Source organism: Lithobates pipiens, unplaced genomic scaffold, assembly GCF_037356315.1.
Source record: "Lithobates pipiens isolate NorthernLeopardFrog02 unplaced genomic scaffold, aLitPip1_a1.2 Scaffold_16, whole genome shotgun sequence".
Classification (NCBI taxonomy): domain Eukaryota; kingdom Metazoa; phylum Chordata; class Amphibia; order Anura; family Ranidae; genus Lithobates; species Lithobates pipiens.
Window position 1 is genome coordinate 380,430,215 of NW_027507748.1, and position 12,495 is coordinate 380,442,709.

Genomic DNA, 12,495 nt, shown 5'->3' on the forward strand with positions numbered 1-12,495 from the left:
TCTGTCTCTGAGCTCTTCAGGCAGTTCCTTTGACCTCATGATTCTCATTTGCTCTGACATGCACTGAGCTGTAAGGTCTTATATAGACAGGTGTGTGGCTTTCCTAATCAAGTCCAATCAGTATAATAAAACACAGTTGGACTCAAATGAAGGTGTAGAACCATCTCAAGGATGATCAGAAGAAATTGACAGCACCTGAGTTAAATATATAAGTGTCACAGCAAAGGGTCTGAATACTTAGGGCCATGTGATATTTCAGATTATTTTTTAATAAATCTGCAAAAATGTCAATAATTCTGTGTTTTTCTATCAATATCGGGTGCTATGTGTACATTAATGAAGAAAAAAAATGAACTTAAATGATTTTAGCAAATGGCTGCAATATAACAAAGAGTGAAAAATGTAAAGGTTCTAAATACTTTCCATCCCCACGGTAAAATATATATATATATATATATATATATATATATATATATATATATATATATATATATATATATATATATATATATATATATATATATATCACACTCATGCCTGTGGCCCTAAGCTTATTATAACCACTTGCTTACAGAAGAAAATATATACATACAGCAATTAGTGAGTGCTGAAACAAAAAATTAAAAAAGAACCATGATAAAAAAGAAAAAGTCATTCTTCCTAGAACACCAGCAACAAACTGAGGTATGTTGGAAATGGGAGGACTTATAGCAGACTTTTCACCTTTTTTTTTTTTGTTTGCCCACTCCATATCCACTTCTTGTGGCAATGTAACCGAACTGTCCCAGAATTCTTTGCCCCTCAATAAACACAAAATCATTTTGGTTCCTACGGGTGTGCAGCAAAAAAAAAAAAAAGAAAGAAAGAAAGGAGCAAACATAGCAACTCAAGTAAATCCATGCACACTGAATGCAACAGAAGTTGTGTGATTCCAAGCACAAACACACAAACATTTCACACACAAATACACTATAGGTATAATAAACTTGTACACAGTGCTACCTTTTGTCCTTTTCGCAGTAGTCTTCATAACGGATGACGTACTTTATGCTTTCTGGGATAGTGTTGTTTTGTGACTTGAACTCCTGACTCCTATCACAGCTTTCAAGGAAACAGAAACATAAATATTACTTATAAACCAAACAATATTAAACAGCTCAACAAGTATAAGTACCATCACAACAGTTATAGAAACAACCAAAAAACACATGGAATGCTAAAATTCAGTTAATCTTTACCCAGTGCCTTTCTGAAATGCCTGAAGTATTTAGCTAACTAACAACCAAGAAACTCATATTACAGAGTAGGAAGCTGTTGCAACAAATTTCAAAACACACACCAAGGTTAATAGGTTCCCTGTGTACCCAGCTCTACTATATAGGAGCCACTTTGGTAACACAGAAAAACATATGCGATAGCAACATGCAAAGAGTGATTTCACTTTGAAACCAATTACCAGTACAGATGTTACCATTGTTTGTTACACAGAGTCTAACTTTCTAACATTGGACACATGTTTTAGGATCTGAAGAGAAGGCTTATGATATTACCCCACCTATATGCTGTGTCATTGTATTTGTAGTTGGTTTATTTATAAATGAGTGTTAGGGGTCTCTACTGGCAGGGAGGAAGGAGGATCTGTACTGAAAGGTGGGTCTTGTACTGGAGGAGAGAGGGGATCGGCCAGCACTAGTAAGGCTGGAGATGTGTGTATTGTGGGGGGAAACTGTGCAGAGGAGGGTCTGGAAGCGTGTGTGCTGCGGGAATGGTCTATATTGAGGAGGTGTTGGGGAAAGGGGGGGGGGTAGTGTGGGAAATAGAGGGCTGTGTGGGGAGATCTGTACTGGGAGCCCAACGCACTCTGGGCATCACCTAACTCCTGAGCCCTGCACTCTGTTCCCCTTTAGAGCACACACATATGCACATTATCCCCAGAGGACTGACTGGCCTCTACAGGCTGCAATGCTGAGGAGGTTATGTCCCCAGAGGGAAGAGGAAGGGAGCAGGGAGCACAGGAGCTCTGTGTTCAGTCTCTCCTCTCTGTATGTCCCCTACAAGCCTGACCTGTGGTGGATTTTGCAGTGGTCCAGGTGCTAGCTAGTAGAAAGGTATATCTAGGATGCTTGAAGGATGGATGGAGGTTCAGAATCAGAAGTGCAGTGGTAGGGATGCTGGGGCTCATCTCACAGACTTATTGGGGCCACAAGACTGATCTGCGTCCCAATCAAAAATTTGCCATCCCTGTGCCTTTGCTCTTAAAATCTTCTTTATTGCAGTCCCACAGGAGTACAAAATCACACACAAAGCGTTGACGCATTTCAACTACTTCCCAATCTCGTGAAGTCATATGACGACATAGACTTGAAGGGTCTTAATCTGGGTGATGCCTTCAGCTACAGGCATCATCCAGATTTATTTTTTTTAGCTACCAATTCTCTACACTGTAAAAGCCATCCTAGCAGCAGATTAGCTGCTGGATTGCTTTTACAGGCAGCGACAGGGAATGTCCCCACCCCCCCCCCCCCCAAAAGCAATAGCATGAAAATAAAAAATACAAATTAAAAGTTTAAAGCACCCTCAAAGAAGCGTACACAAATGAAGGTCGCATCCGCATACGTAACCGGTGTTTGCACCATACATGTGAGGTATCTCCACAAATGCTATAGCAAAAACAATAGCTCTAGCACTAGACCTACTCTATCTCTAAACTGGTAAACCTGTAAAAAAAATAAAAAATTTAAAGTATCGTCTATGGAGATTTTTTTAAGTACCGTAGTTTGGCGCCATGCCACGAGCGTGCGCAATTTTAAAGCATGATGTTAAGCATGTATTTACTTGGCGTAACATCTTTTAATTTTCCCAAAAAAATTGGGTTATACATTGTGTTTTTTTGCATTGAAATTCATCATGTATTTTTTAACCCAAAACAATTGAAAAATCGTTGCACATATACTGTGTGGGAAATTGCAAAGACAACCATTTTATTCTCTAGGGTCTCTGCTAAAATCAAAAAAAAACAAAAACATATATAATGTTTGGGGGTTATGACTATTTTTTAATTGTGATTTTTACATATAGGAGAAAAATGACAGAATTGGCCTGGGTGGGAAGCAGTTAATCATAACCATTTAATCATTCAGTTTTTTGCCTTTTTAACTTTATTAAAAACTTTTAAAATATTTTTCTTAAACATAATTTTGACTTTCACATGAGGACCAGGAAAGAGAACCTCTGCTTTGCAAATGCACTGGTAAAGAGGCGAAAAATGACTGCAGATTGCAGGTGTGATGCCAGGGTCCTGTAGACTGTCCATACACTGTTGATTTGTACCTCCGATACAGTCAGGCAGTCCATGAATGGCAGGAAGCTCAATGGACTATGAGAGCACTCACCAGTTCCCTCGCAGTTCATTGAGATCTACAAGCCATCGCCAAACGGCTGACAGTACTGAGCAGAGCCCTACACAGCCGCACTGTTTTCAAATTGTGACAGAGCAGGGAACACTGGGGGCAAGAGGTGGGTGGATAGGAACATGTTACACCCTAAATATGGGTGTAACATGATCCTAAAAGGTGAACAAGGAAACATAATGGGAATACAAAGACATTGAATTTCAAAAGAGCAAACTTCCCTAAACTACGAACCTTGCCAAAAGATTTAAATTGGATTAACATCTTAGGAACAAAGAATATGGAGGAGAAATGGGTTTGCATTAAGAGCATATTAAACAAGGGCATTAACCAGTTCATCCCATTGGGAAATACATTTAAAAGAGCGAACAAAAGTCCTGGATGGCTTAACTCCAATGTAAAAATGCATACAAAAAGCAAAAGAAGAAGGCTTTCAAAAAATTCAAAGCAGAGGGATCATCATCAGCATTCAGACTTTACAAAGAATGCAACAAGAAATGTAAGGGTGCAATTAGAACAGCTAAGATAGACCACAAAAGACACATAGCAGAGGAGAGAAAAAAAATCCCAAGAAATTCTTTAAGTATATAAACAGTAAAAAAGGAAGGACAAACCATATTGGCCCCATAAAAAAAAACGAGGAAGGAAATCTGGTTACAAACGAAGGGGAGATGACGAAGGTATTGAATTTATTCTTCTCCTCAGTCTTCACAAGGAAATCAGGGGGCTATAGTAACGAAAACCGCAGTGTTCATCCTCATGACACATCAGAGGAAGCACCCTCATGGCTAACAGAGGACTAACTAATAAAAGTCACAGAGACCAGATGGCTTGCACCAGAGGGTACCTAGGGAACTCAGGCAAGTAATTGCCAGACCAATGTTCCTCATTTTTACTGACAGTAATGGTACCAGCTGATTGGAGAAAAGATAATGTAGCACCAATATTTTTAAAAGGACCAAAATACATCCCTGGGAATTACAGACCAGTTAGCCTAACATCAATAGTATGTAAAATTATAAAAAATAAAGAATAAGACGCTATACATGTTCATATAAAAAAAAACTGTCACAAAGAAAAAAACACGGCATCAAACTCAAATGTGCACATTAATAAGAAAATAAGCAAGCATAAAGTCCATAAGTGAATAAATTCCAACATCAAAAACAGAATGCTCTGAGATAAAACTTCTAGATCTTCCACCACAAGTGCTCAGTATGAAGATGGCCACTCACCAGAGCTGTTTGACCCATTTTTACAGGATGGTCAAGAAACACTTTGGAAACCCAAATCTGGTTCTACTAATGGAATGAATCCACTCTAATGGCCACTCAGGAAGCAACTAGAATGTAAAAAATGACTCCACAGGAGACACAGATGAAAGTCTCATAGTGTAGTAGATTTTAACCACCTCGCGCCCGCCCTATAGCCGAATGACGGCCGTAGAGCAGGCGCATTCGTCCGGGAGGCCGTCCCTGGACGTCCTAAAGTTTACTTCCGCAATGCGCGCCGCCGTGGGCGCGCATCGCGGAAGTTCTGTGTTCGCCGTGTCCCCCGGGGACAGGCAAACACAGATCGCTGTAAACGGCCAATCACAGCGGCCGTTTACAGCGTGATCGGCATGTCCAATGGGAGATGATCTCATATGTTTACATATGAGATCATCTCTCAGTGCCGCTCTCCCTCCTCACACAGACAGTGTGAGAGGGGAGAGATGAGCGGCTGCAGCGGCAGCCGTTCTGCCTTGAGTTAAAAAAAAAAAAAAAAGTAAAAAAAAAGTGCCATCCTCCCCAGTGCCATCCGCCCCAGTGCTACCTGCCCCCAGTGCCATCCGCCCCAGTGCTACCTGCCCCCAGTGCCACCTGCCCCCAGTGCCACCTGCCCCCAGTGCCACGTGTCATCAGTGTCACGTGTCATCAGTGTCACGTGTCATCAGTGTCACGTGTCATCAGTGCCACGTATAAGTGCCACCTGTCATCAGTGCCACCTGTCATCAGTGCCATCTGTCATCAGTGCCACGTGTCATCAGTGCCACTTATCAGTGCCATCTGTCATCAGTGTCACGTGTCATTGTCCTGGTGCTTCAAAAGTGTAATAAATAGTCAACAAGTTAGATGTGTAATTTATGTTCCTAGAACACATGATGGCGCTACCTGCATGTTGGGCCTCTCTATGTGGCCAGGCTGTGAAAAAGTCCCACACATGTGATATTGTAATACTCAGGAGGAGTAGCAGAATTTTTTGGGGGTGTCATTTGTGGTATACACATGCCACGTGAGAGAAATAACCTATTACAATGACAATTTGTGGAGAAAAAAAAATTAAAAATCTTAATTTTGCAAAGAATTGTGGGAAAAAAAATGACATCAAAAAGCTCACTATGCCTCTTACTAAATACCTTGGAATGTCTACTTTCCAAAAAGGGGTCATTTGGGGGGTATTTGTACTTTCCTGACTTGTTCAGGTAACAAGAAGCGAGATAGGCCACCAGTACATCAGATGTGATCAATTTTGTGCGATTCGTACCACAGCTTGTAGACTCTCTAACTTTCACAAAGACCAAATAATATCCACTAATTTGGGTTATTTTTACCAAAGATATGTAGCAGTATAAATTGTGGCCAAAATTTATGAAGAAAAATTAATAATTTGCATAATTCTGTCACAGAAACAAAGAAATATGCGTTTTTTTCAAAATTTTCAGTCTTTTTTTTCATTTATAGCGCAAAAAATAAAAACCCCAGAGGTGATCAAATGCCACCAAAAGAAAGCTCTATTTGTGGGAAAAAAAAAGGACAAAAAATTCATTTGGGTACAGTGTTGCATGACTGAGTAATTGTCATTCAAAGTGTGAGAGCACCGAGAGCTGAAAATTGGTCTGGGCAGGAAGGGTGTTTAAGTGCCCAGTAAGCAAGTTGTTAATCGAGTAAAAACAGCAGCAATAATAGCAGTTACACTCACATGTGATAGTGCCTGGCCTGGCACTAGGTGTAAACAGAGTGCAAGTCAACTGATCCTTGTTGGTAGCATGCATTCCACGTCTCACTCCAAAAGGTGCAAAACCTGGCGTGGTGTATCAAATATGGACCCAGAAATGACGGATCCTCCACTCCGACTTTTTTTTTAGCTGTGAATGGCTCTTCAGGAAGTGATGTCGCGACACTTCCTGCTTGCTTTTATGTGAATGGAAAGGCTGCTATTGATGGGGCTCAAAAATCAAAAACATACAGAATTTTCCTCTAGAGAGCGTCAATGCACACATGCTGCCCACACTAATAGCCAACCTTACAAAGGGATCAATGAATAAACTAATACATAAATGTATTTGTAGTCAACCATCACCTAAACAGTGATAAATGAACTATTTGGGTGCATGGATGCAGTTTAGAGCCGAGTAAGGTCAAATGGGTGTATTGAGACTTGAAGCAAAAAAAAAAAAAAATAGGAAAAATTAGGACAGCACCACCAAATGGCCAATATAACTAATACAACCACGCCTCTAATCGTCTATATAAAGGAAACAATTAGGACAGCACCATCTAGTGGTAAAATCCATATGGCCGAAATTTCCAATACAACCATGCCTATACTAACAGATCAAAAAAAAAATATAATACACAAAAACAGTTTATATAATAACTAAACAAAATGAAAAACTTGCGCTTGGTGATAAATTAGTTGATATAGAAAAAATTAAGAAAAACAGCGGCTGAACACAAAAAAACAGATACTAGGTCTAAGTAACAGAAATGTGAAAAACAGTGCAGCGCTTACTATGAAAAAATGTAACATGTGACTGAATACAATAAGGCAATTGATCAAAAAAAAACTTCAGAACTGGTGATTCCAAAATTTGAACATCAATAGTAAAAAATGTATATATATATATATTGTGCAATAAACAAAAAATTAATTGGTTGTTGAACCAAAAAAGATGTTACTCAAAATTGGTGTGAAAGCAAAAAATTGTTTGAACCACAACTTATTGCTGAAAAACTCAAAAGTGAAAAAGTAAAAAATGTGAGACACAAAAATATGATTATGTGAAGCGAATCAAAAAAATCAAAAAACAAATCAAAACAAGTCCCATGTCTTGAATAAGTAAAGTGATTTACAAGACCCCAGACACGTGGAGATAAATGTTCATTAAGTAAAACATAAGTGAATAAAACGTTAAAGTTGATCACAGGTATCTCTGGTGCAGGTGCTTGACCACGTAAATTCTACGTAAAAAAACGCCCAATCGTGTGATAAAGTCTAAAACGCGTGGATTTTATTTTTCAACCAGATAAGCGTTGGAAGCTACAAATGACTCGATCGAGTCGCATAAAATTGATCGTAAAAAAGAAATGCTAGCAAAAGTATATAAGTAAAATCGAGCAGATAAAATAGCACGAGGTGTAGACGTGGTAGATACGTCTACACCTCGTGCTATTTTATCTGCTCGATTTTACTTATATACTTTTGCTAGCATTTCTTTTTTACGATCAATTTTATGCGACTCGATCGAGTCATTTGTAGCTTCCAACGCTTATCTGGTTGAAAAATAAAATCCACGCGTTTTAGACTTTATCACACGATTGGGCGTTTTTTTTCCCTTTTTCATCCATTCGGTGACACGCCAATTTGAAATTTCCGAACTGACCGGAACGGACGACGTTCAAGGAACATTCGAAGGTGTGGGTTAGGTTTTACCTTCCCGCCCCCAAAGGCGATTTGAATCATCCGTTTGTATGAGGAGTGTCGGAGGAGCGATCTTGTCCGATCCTAATCGTTTGGGAGTTCGTATCCGCGCACACTAATGGTTGCTCTGGTAAGCCTTTATTACTCACTTAAGTTGCTGTAGTGAAAGAATTTACGTGGTCAAGCACCTGCACCAGAGATACCTGTGATCAACTTTAACGTTTTATTCACTTATGTTTTACTTAATGAACATTTATCTCCACGTGTCTGGGGTCTTGTAAATCACTTTACTTATTCAAGGCATGGGACTTGTTTTGATTTGTTTTTTGATTTTTTTGATTCGCTTCACATAATCATATTTTTGTGTCTCACATTTTTTACTTTTTCACTTTTGAGTTTTTCAGCAATAAGTTGTGGTTCAAACAATTTTTTGCTTTCACACCAATTTTGAGTAACATCTTTTTTGGTTCAACAACCAATTAATTTTTTGTTTATTGCACAATATATATATATATACATTTTTTACTATTGATGTTCAAATTTTGGAATCACCAGTTCTGAAGTTTTTTTTTTGATCAATTGCCTTATTGTATTCAGTCACATGTTACATTTATTCATAGTAAGCGCTGCACTGTTTTTCACAGTTTATATAATAGCAATAAAAAAAAACTTCTGAAAGTACATTGAACTAAAAAACAGGTATCAAGATGGAAACCAGGGCTCTAATCTAAAAATCTTGCTAAAAACAATTGTTCACAACTATATGGTGCTGTCCTAATTGTTTCCTTCATATAGAAGATTAGAGGCATGGTTATTTCGGTCATCTGGATATTCATCACTAGATGGTACTGTCCTAATTTTTTGCTTCAAGCCTCAATACATCCATTTGACCTTACTCAGCTCTAAATTGCATCCATTGTAAGCTCTTCTGAGCAGGGCTCTCTTTTAATCCTCTTGTATTTTATTGTATTGTATTGTAACTGTATTGTCTCTCTTTTATATTGTAAAGCGCTGCGTAAATTGCTGGCGCTATATAAATCCTGAATAATAATAATAATAATAATAATAATATCACTGTTTAGGTGATGATTAGACCACAAATACATTTTATGTATTAGTTTATTCATTGATCCCTTTGTAAGGTTGGCTATTTATGTGCCGTGTGGGCAGCATGTGTGCATCAACAGATTCTGTATTATGCTTTTGTCTTCTCCTTCATTTTGGAGAAGACATTCAAATAATTCATTCAAATAAAAGCAAGCAGGAAGTGCCGCAACATCACTTCCTGAAGAGCCATTCACGGCAAAACATATGTCGGAGCGGAGGATCCTTCATTTCCGGGTACATATTTGATACGCCACACCAGGCTTTGCACCTTCAGAGTGAGACGTGGAATGCACGCTACGCCCAGGGATCAGTTGACTCACACGCTGTTTACACCAAGTGCCAGGCTAGGCACTATCACATGTGAGTGTAACTGCTATTACTGCTGCTGTTTTTTGTCTATTAAAAATTACTACACTATGAGACTTTCATCTGTGTCTCCTGGGGGCAGCTGTTTGTTTATATGTTCTCACCCCCACAAGGCGCCATTTTTTTTGGTACACCAGTAGTATATAAGCTCTTGGAGGGGATGATAAGGGACTATATACACAAGGTCATTAGCAGTAATTGCCAGGGAATTCATGAAGAATCGTTCTTGCCAAACCAATTTATTAACATTCTATGAGGAGGTGGGCTGCCATCTAGATAAAGGAAGGCCCATGGTACCACGTGCTGTATTTGGATTTTGCAAAAGCATTTGACACAGTTCCCCACAAAACGTTTACTGTACAAAGGTCAGTTGTTATGGACCATAGGGTGAGTACATGGCTTGAAAACTGGCTACAAGGGCAAGTTCAGAGGGTAGCGATAAATGGGGAGTACTGGGAATGGTCAGGGGTGGAAAGTGGGGTCCCCCAGGGTTCTGTGCTGGGATCAGTCCTATTTCATTTGTTCATAAATGACCTGGAGGATGGGATAAACAGCTCAATCTCTGCATTTGCAGACGATAGCAAGCTAACCAGGGCAACAGCTCCTCCGCAAGATGTGGAACCTTACAAGATCAAAAAAACAAAACAAAAAAGTGTGGGGTGGGCAACTACATGGCAAATGAGGTTTAATGTAGAAAAATGTAAGATAATGCATTTTGGTGTGCAAAATATGTATGCAATCTATACTCTGGGGGAATCTAGGATAGAAAAGGACCTGGGGGTCCTAGTAGATGATAGGCTCTGCAATGGCATGCAATGCCAAGCTGCAGCTAACAAAGCAAACAGAATATTTGCATGCATTAAAAAGGGGATTAACAAGAGATAAAGCGACAATTCTCCCACCTCTACAAGACTCTGGTCCAGCCTCACCCGGATTATGCTGTCCAGTTCTGGGCACCAGTCCTCAGGAAGGATGTGCTGGAAATGGAGTGAGTACAGAGAAGGGCAACAAAGCTAATGCAGGGTCTAGAGGATATTAGTTATGAAGAAAGGTTATGAGCACTGAACTTATTCTCTCTAGAGAAGAGATGCTTGAGAGGGAATATGATTTAAATTTACAAATACCATAATGGTGACCCCACAATAGGGATAAAAAAAACTTTCTATGGCAGGGAGTTTAACTGCTTGCCGACCAGCCGCCACAGTTTTACTGCAGGAGAATTGCACGGCTGGGCAAAAAACGACATTACCTTATGCTGCTTCGTCTTTTGACTGATGACCACCAGGCACCTCGATCGTGACAGAGAGTGAACTGGGATCTGTGTGTAAACGCACAAATCCCAGTTCTTTAAGGGGAGTAAAGACAGATCTAAGTACTAAGTATAAACACCGATCTCTAGCTCTCCTCCTAGACAGTCCCATCCCCACAGTTAGAACACACACTAGGGAACACAGTGAACCCCTTGATTGCCCCCTAGTGTTAACCCCTTCACTGCCAGTGACATTTATACAGTAATCAGTGCATTTTTATAGCACTGATTGCTGTATAATTGTCAGTGGTCCCAAAAATGTGTCCAATTTGCCAGCCGCAATATCGCAGTCCCGATAGAAATATAAAAAAAAAAAAAAAACACAAATCGCCGCCAATACTAGTAAAGAAAAATTTTTTATAATAACAAATAATAAAAATGCCATAAATCTATGCCCTATTTTGTAGATGCTACAAAACTTTTGCTCAAATCAATCAATATACGCTTTTAGCAATTTTTATTAACAAAAATATGTAGAAGAATACATATCGGCCTAAACTGAGGGGGGGGGGGAGGCTACAGTACTTACCAGTAACTTGTTTTCCAGAAGTCTTTCAGGACAGCACCTGAGAGATAGTGACTCCTCCCTTGTCCTTAGGAAACACCTTCTTCCTCCAAACTTTAAAGGGAGGCACCTCCCCCTACCAAACCTCAGTTGTAGAAGAGAACCTCTGGCCCCGGGTGGAACACATAAACATATACGTTAGTCACAGCGTAGCATAATAAAATACAATAGGGCGGGATGTTGCTGTCCTGAAAGACTTCTGGAAAACAAGTTACCGGTAAGTCCAACTTGGTTTTTCCCAAGGCTTCTTTCAAGACAGCACCTGAGAGGATAACGGAGACTTACCCCTTAGGACGGGACAACAGCTTGCAGGACCTTTCTGCCAAACGCCTGATCGCTGGCAGGTGTGAGGTCCAACCTATAATGTTTCACAAATGTTTGAAAACTCGACCATGTCACCGCCTTGCAGATCTGTTCAGGGGTGGCACCAGCTCTCTCTGCCCATGTAGACGCCAGAGCCCTGGTTGAGTGTGCATAAATCCCTGCTGGCGGGGATAACCCTGTCTGGGAATATGCCTCGGAGATAGATAATTTCAGCCATCTTGCTAAAGAAAGTTTAGAAGCTTGGTAACCCTTTCGATTACCTGAAAAAAGTACAAAGAGTGAATCTGAACGGCTTTGTCCTTTCCAAGTAACACAACAGAGTCCTCCTGACGTCCAACATGTGGAAAAGGGTCTCCTTGTCTCCTGGGTTAACGCAGAAGGTTGGAAGTACTATGTCCTGAGTATGGTTCTGTACTGAAGCTACCTTCGGTAAGAATTTAGCATCTGTTCTAAGCCCTTGTACAGACGGTCGGAGATTCCGTCGGAATGTGTCCGATCGGAGCGGTTTGTCGGATATTCCGACTGTGTGTGGTATGCATCGGACTGTTTCCGTCGGAATATCCGTCGGACAAAATTTTCCAACTTGCTGGAAATATTTTCCGACAAACTGCTCCGATCGGACATACTCTGATCATGTGTAGAGAATTCCGATCGGACAAAGTGCCACGCATGCTCAGATCAAATTCCTACATCAAAGTTATTGGCTACTAGCCTGAACGTAGTCCCATCGT

General features: G+C 40.0%; 1 protein-coding gene across 4 annotated transcripts in view; it reads right to left on the reverse strand.

The window, feature by feature from the left end:
- Positions 1-12,495, reverse strand: part of SCML2 (Scm polycomb group protein like 2) — a 217,948-nt gene that overhangs the window by 122,465 nt on the left and 82,988 nt on the right. For 3 of the 4 annotated variants that reach the window (XM_077482217.1, XM_077482215.1, XM_077482214.1), the window contains exon 2: positions 1,003-1,101. In XM_077482217.1, the coding sequence (XP_077338343.1) occupies positions 1,003-1,030 (28 nt within the window). In that variant the 5' untranslated portion in view covers positions 1,031-1,101. Of the gene's footprint in view, positions 1-1,002; positions 1,102-12,495 lie in introns of those variants that run through there. The other variant, XM_077482216.1, reaches the window with a different exon arrangement.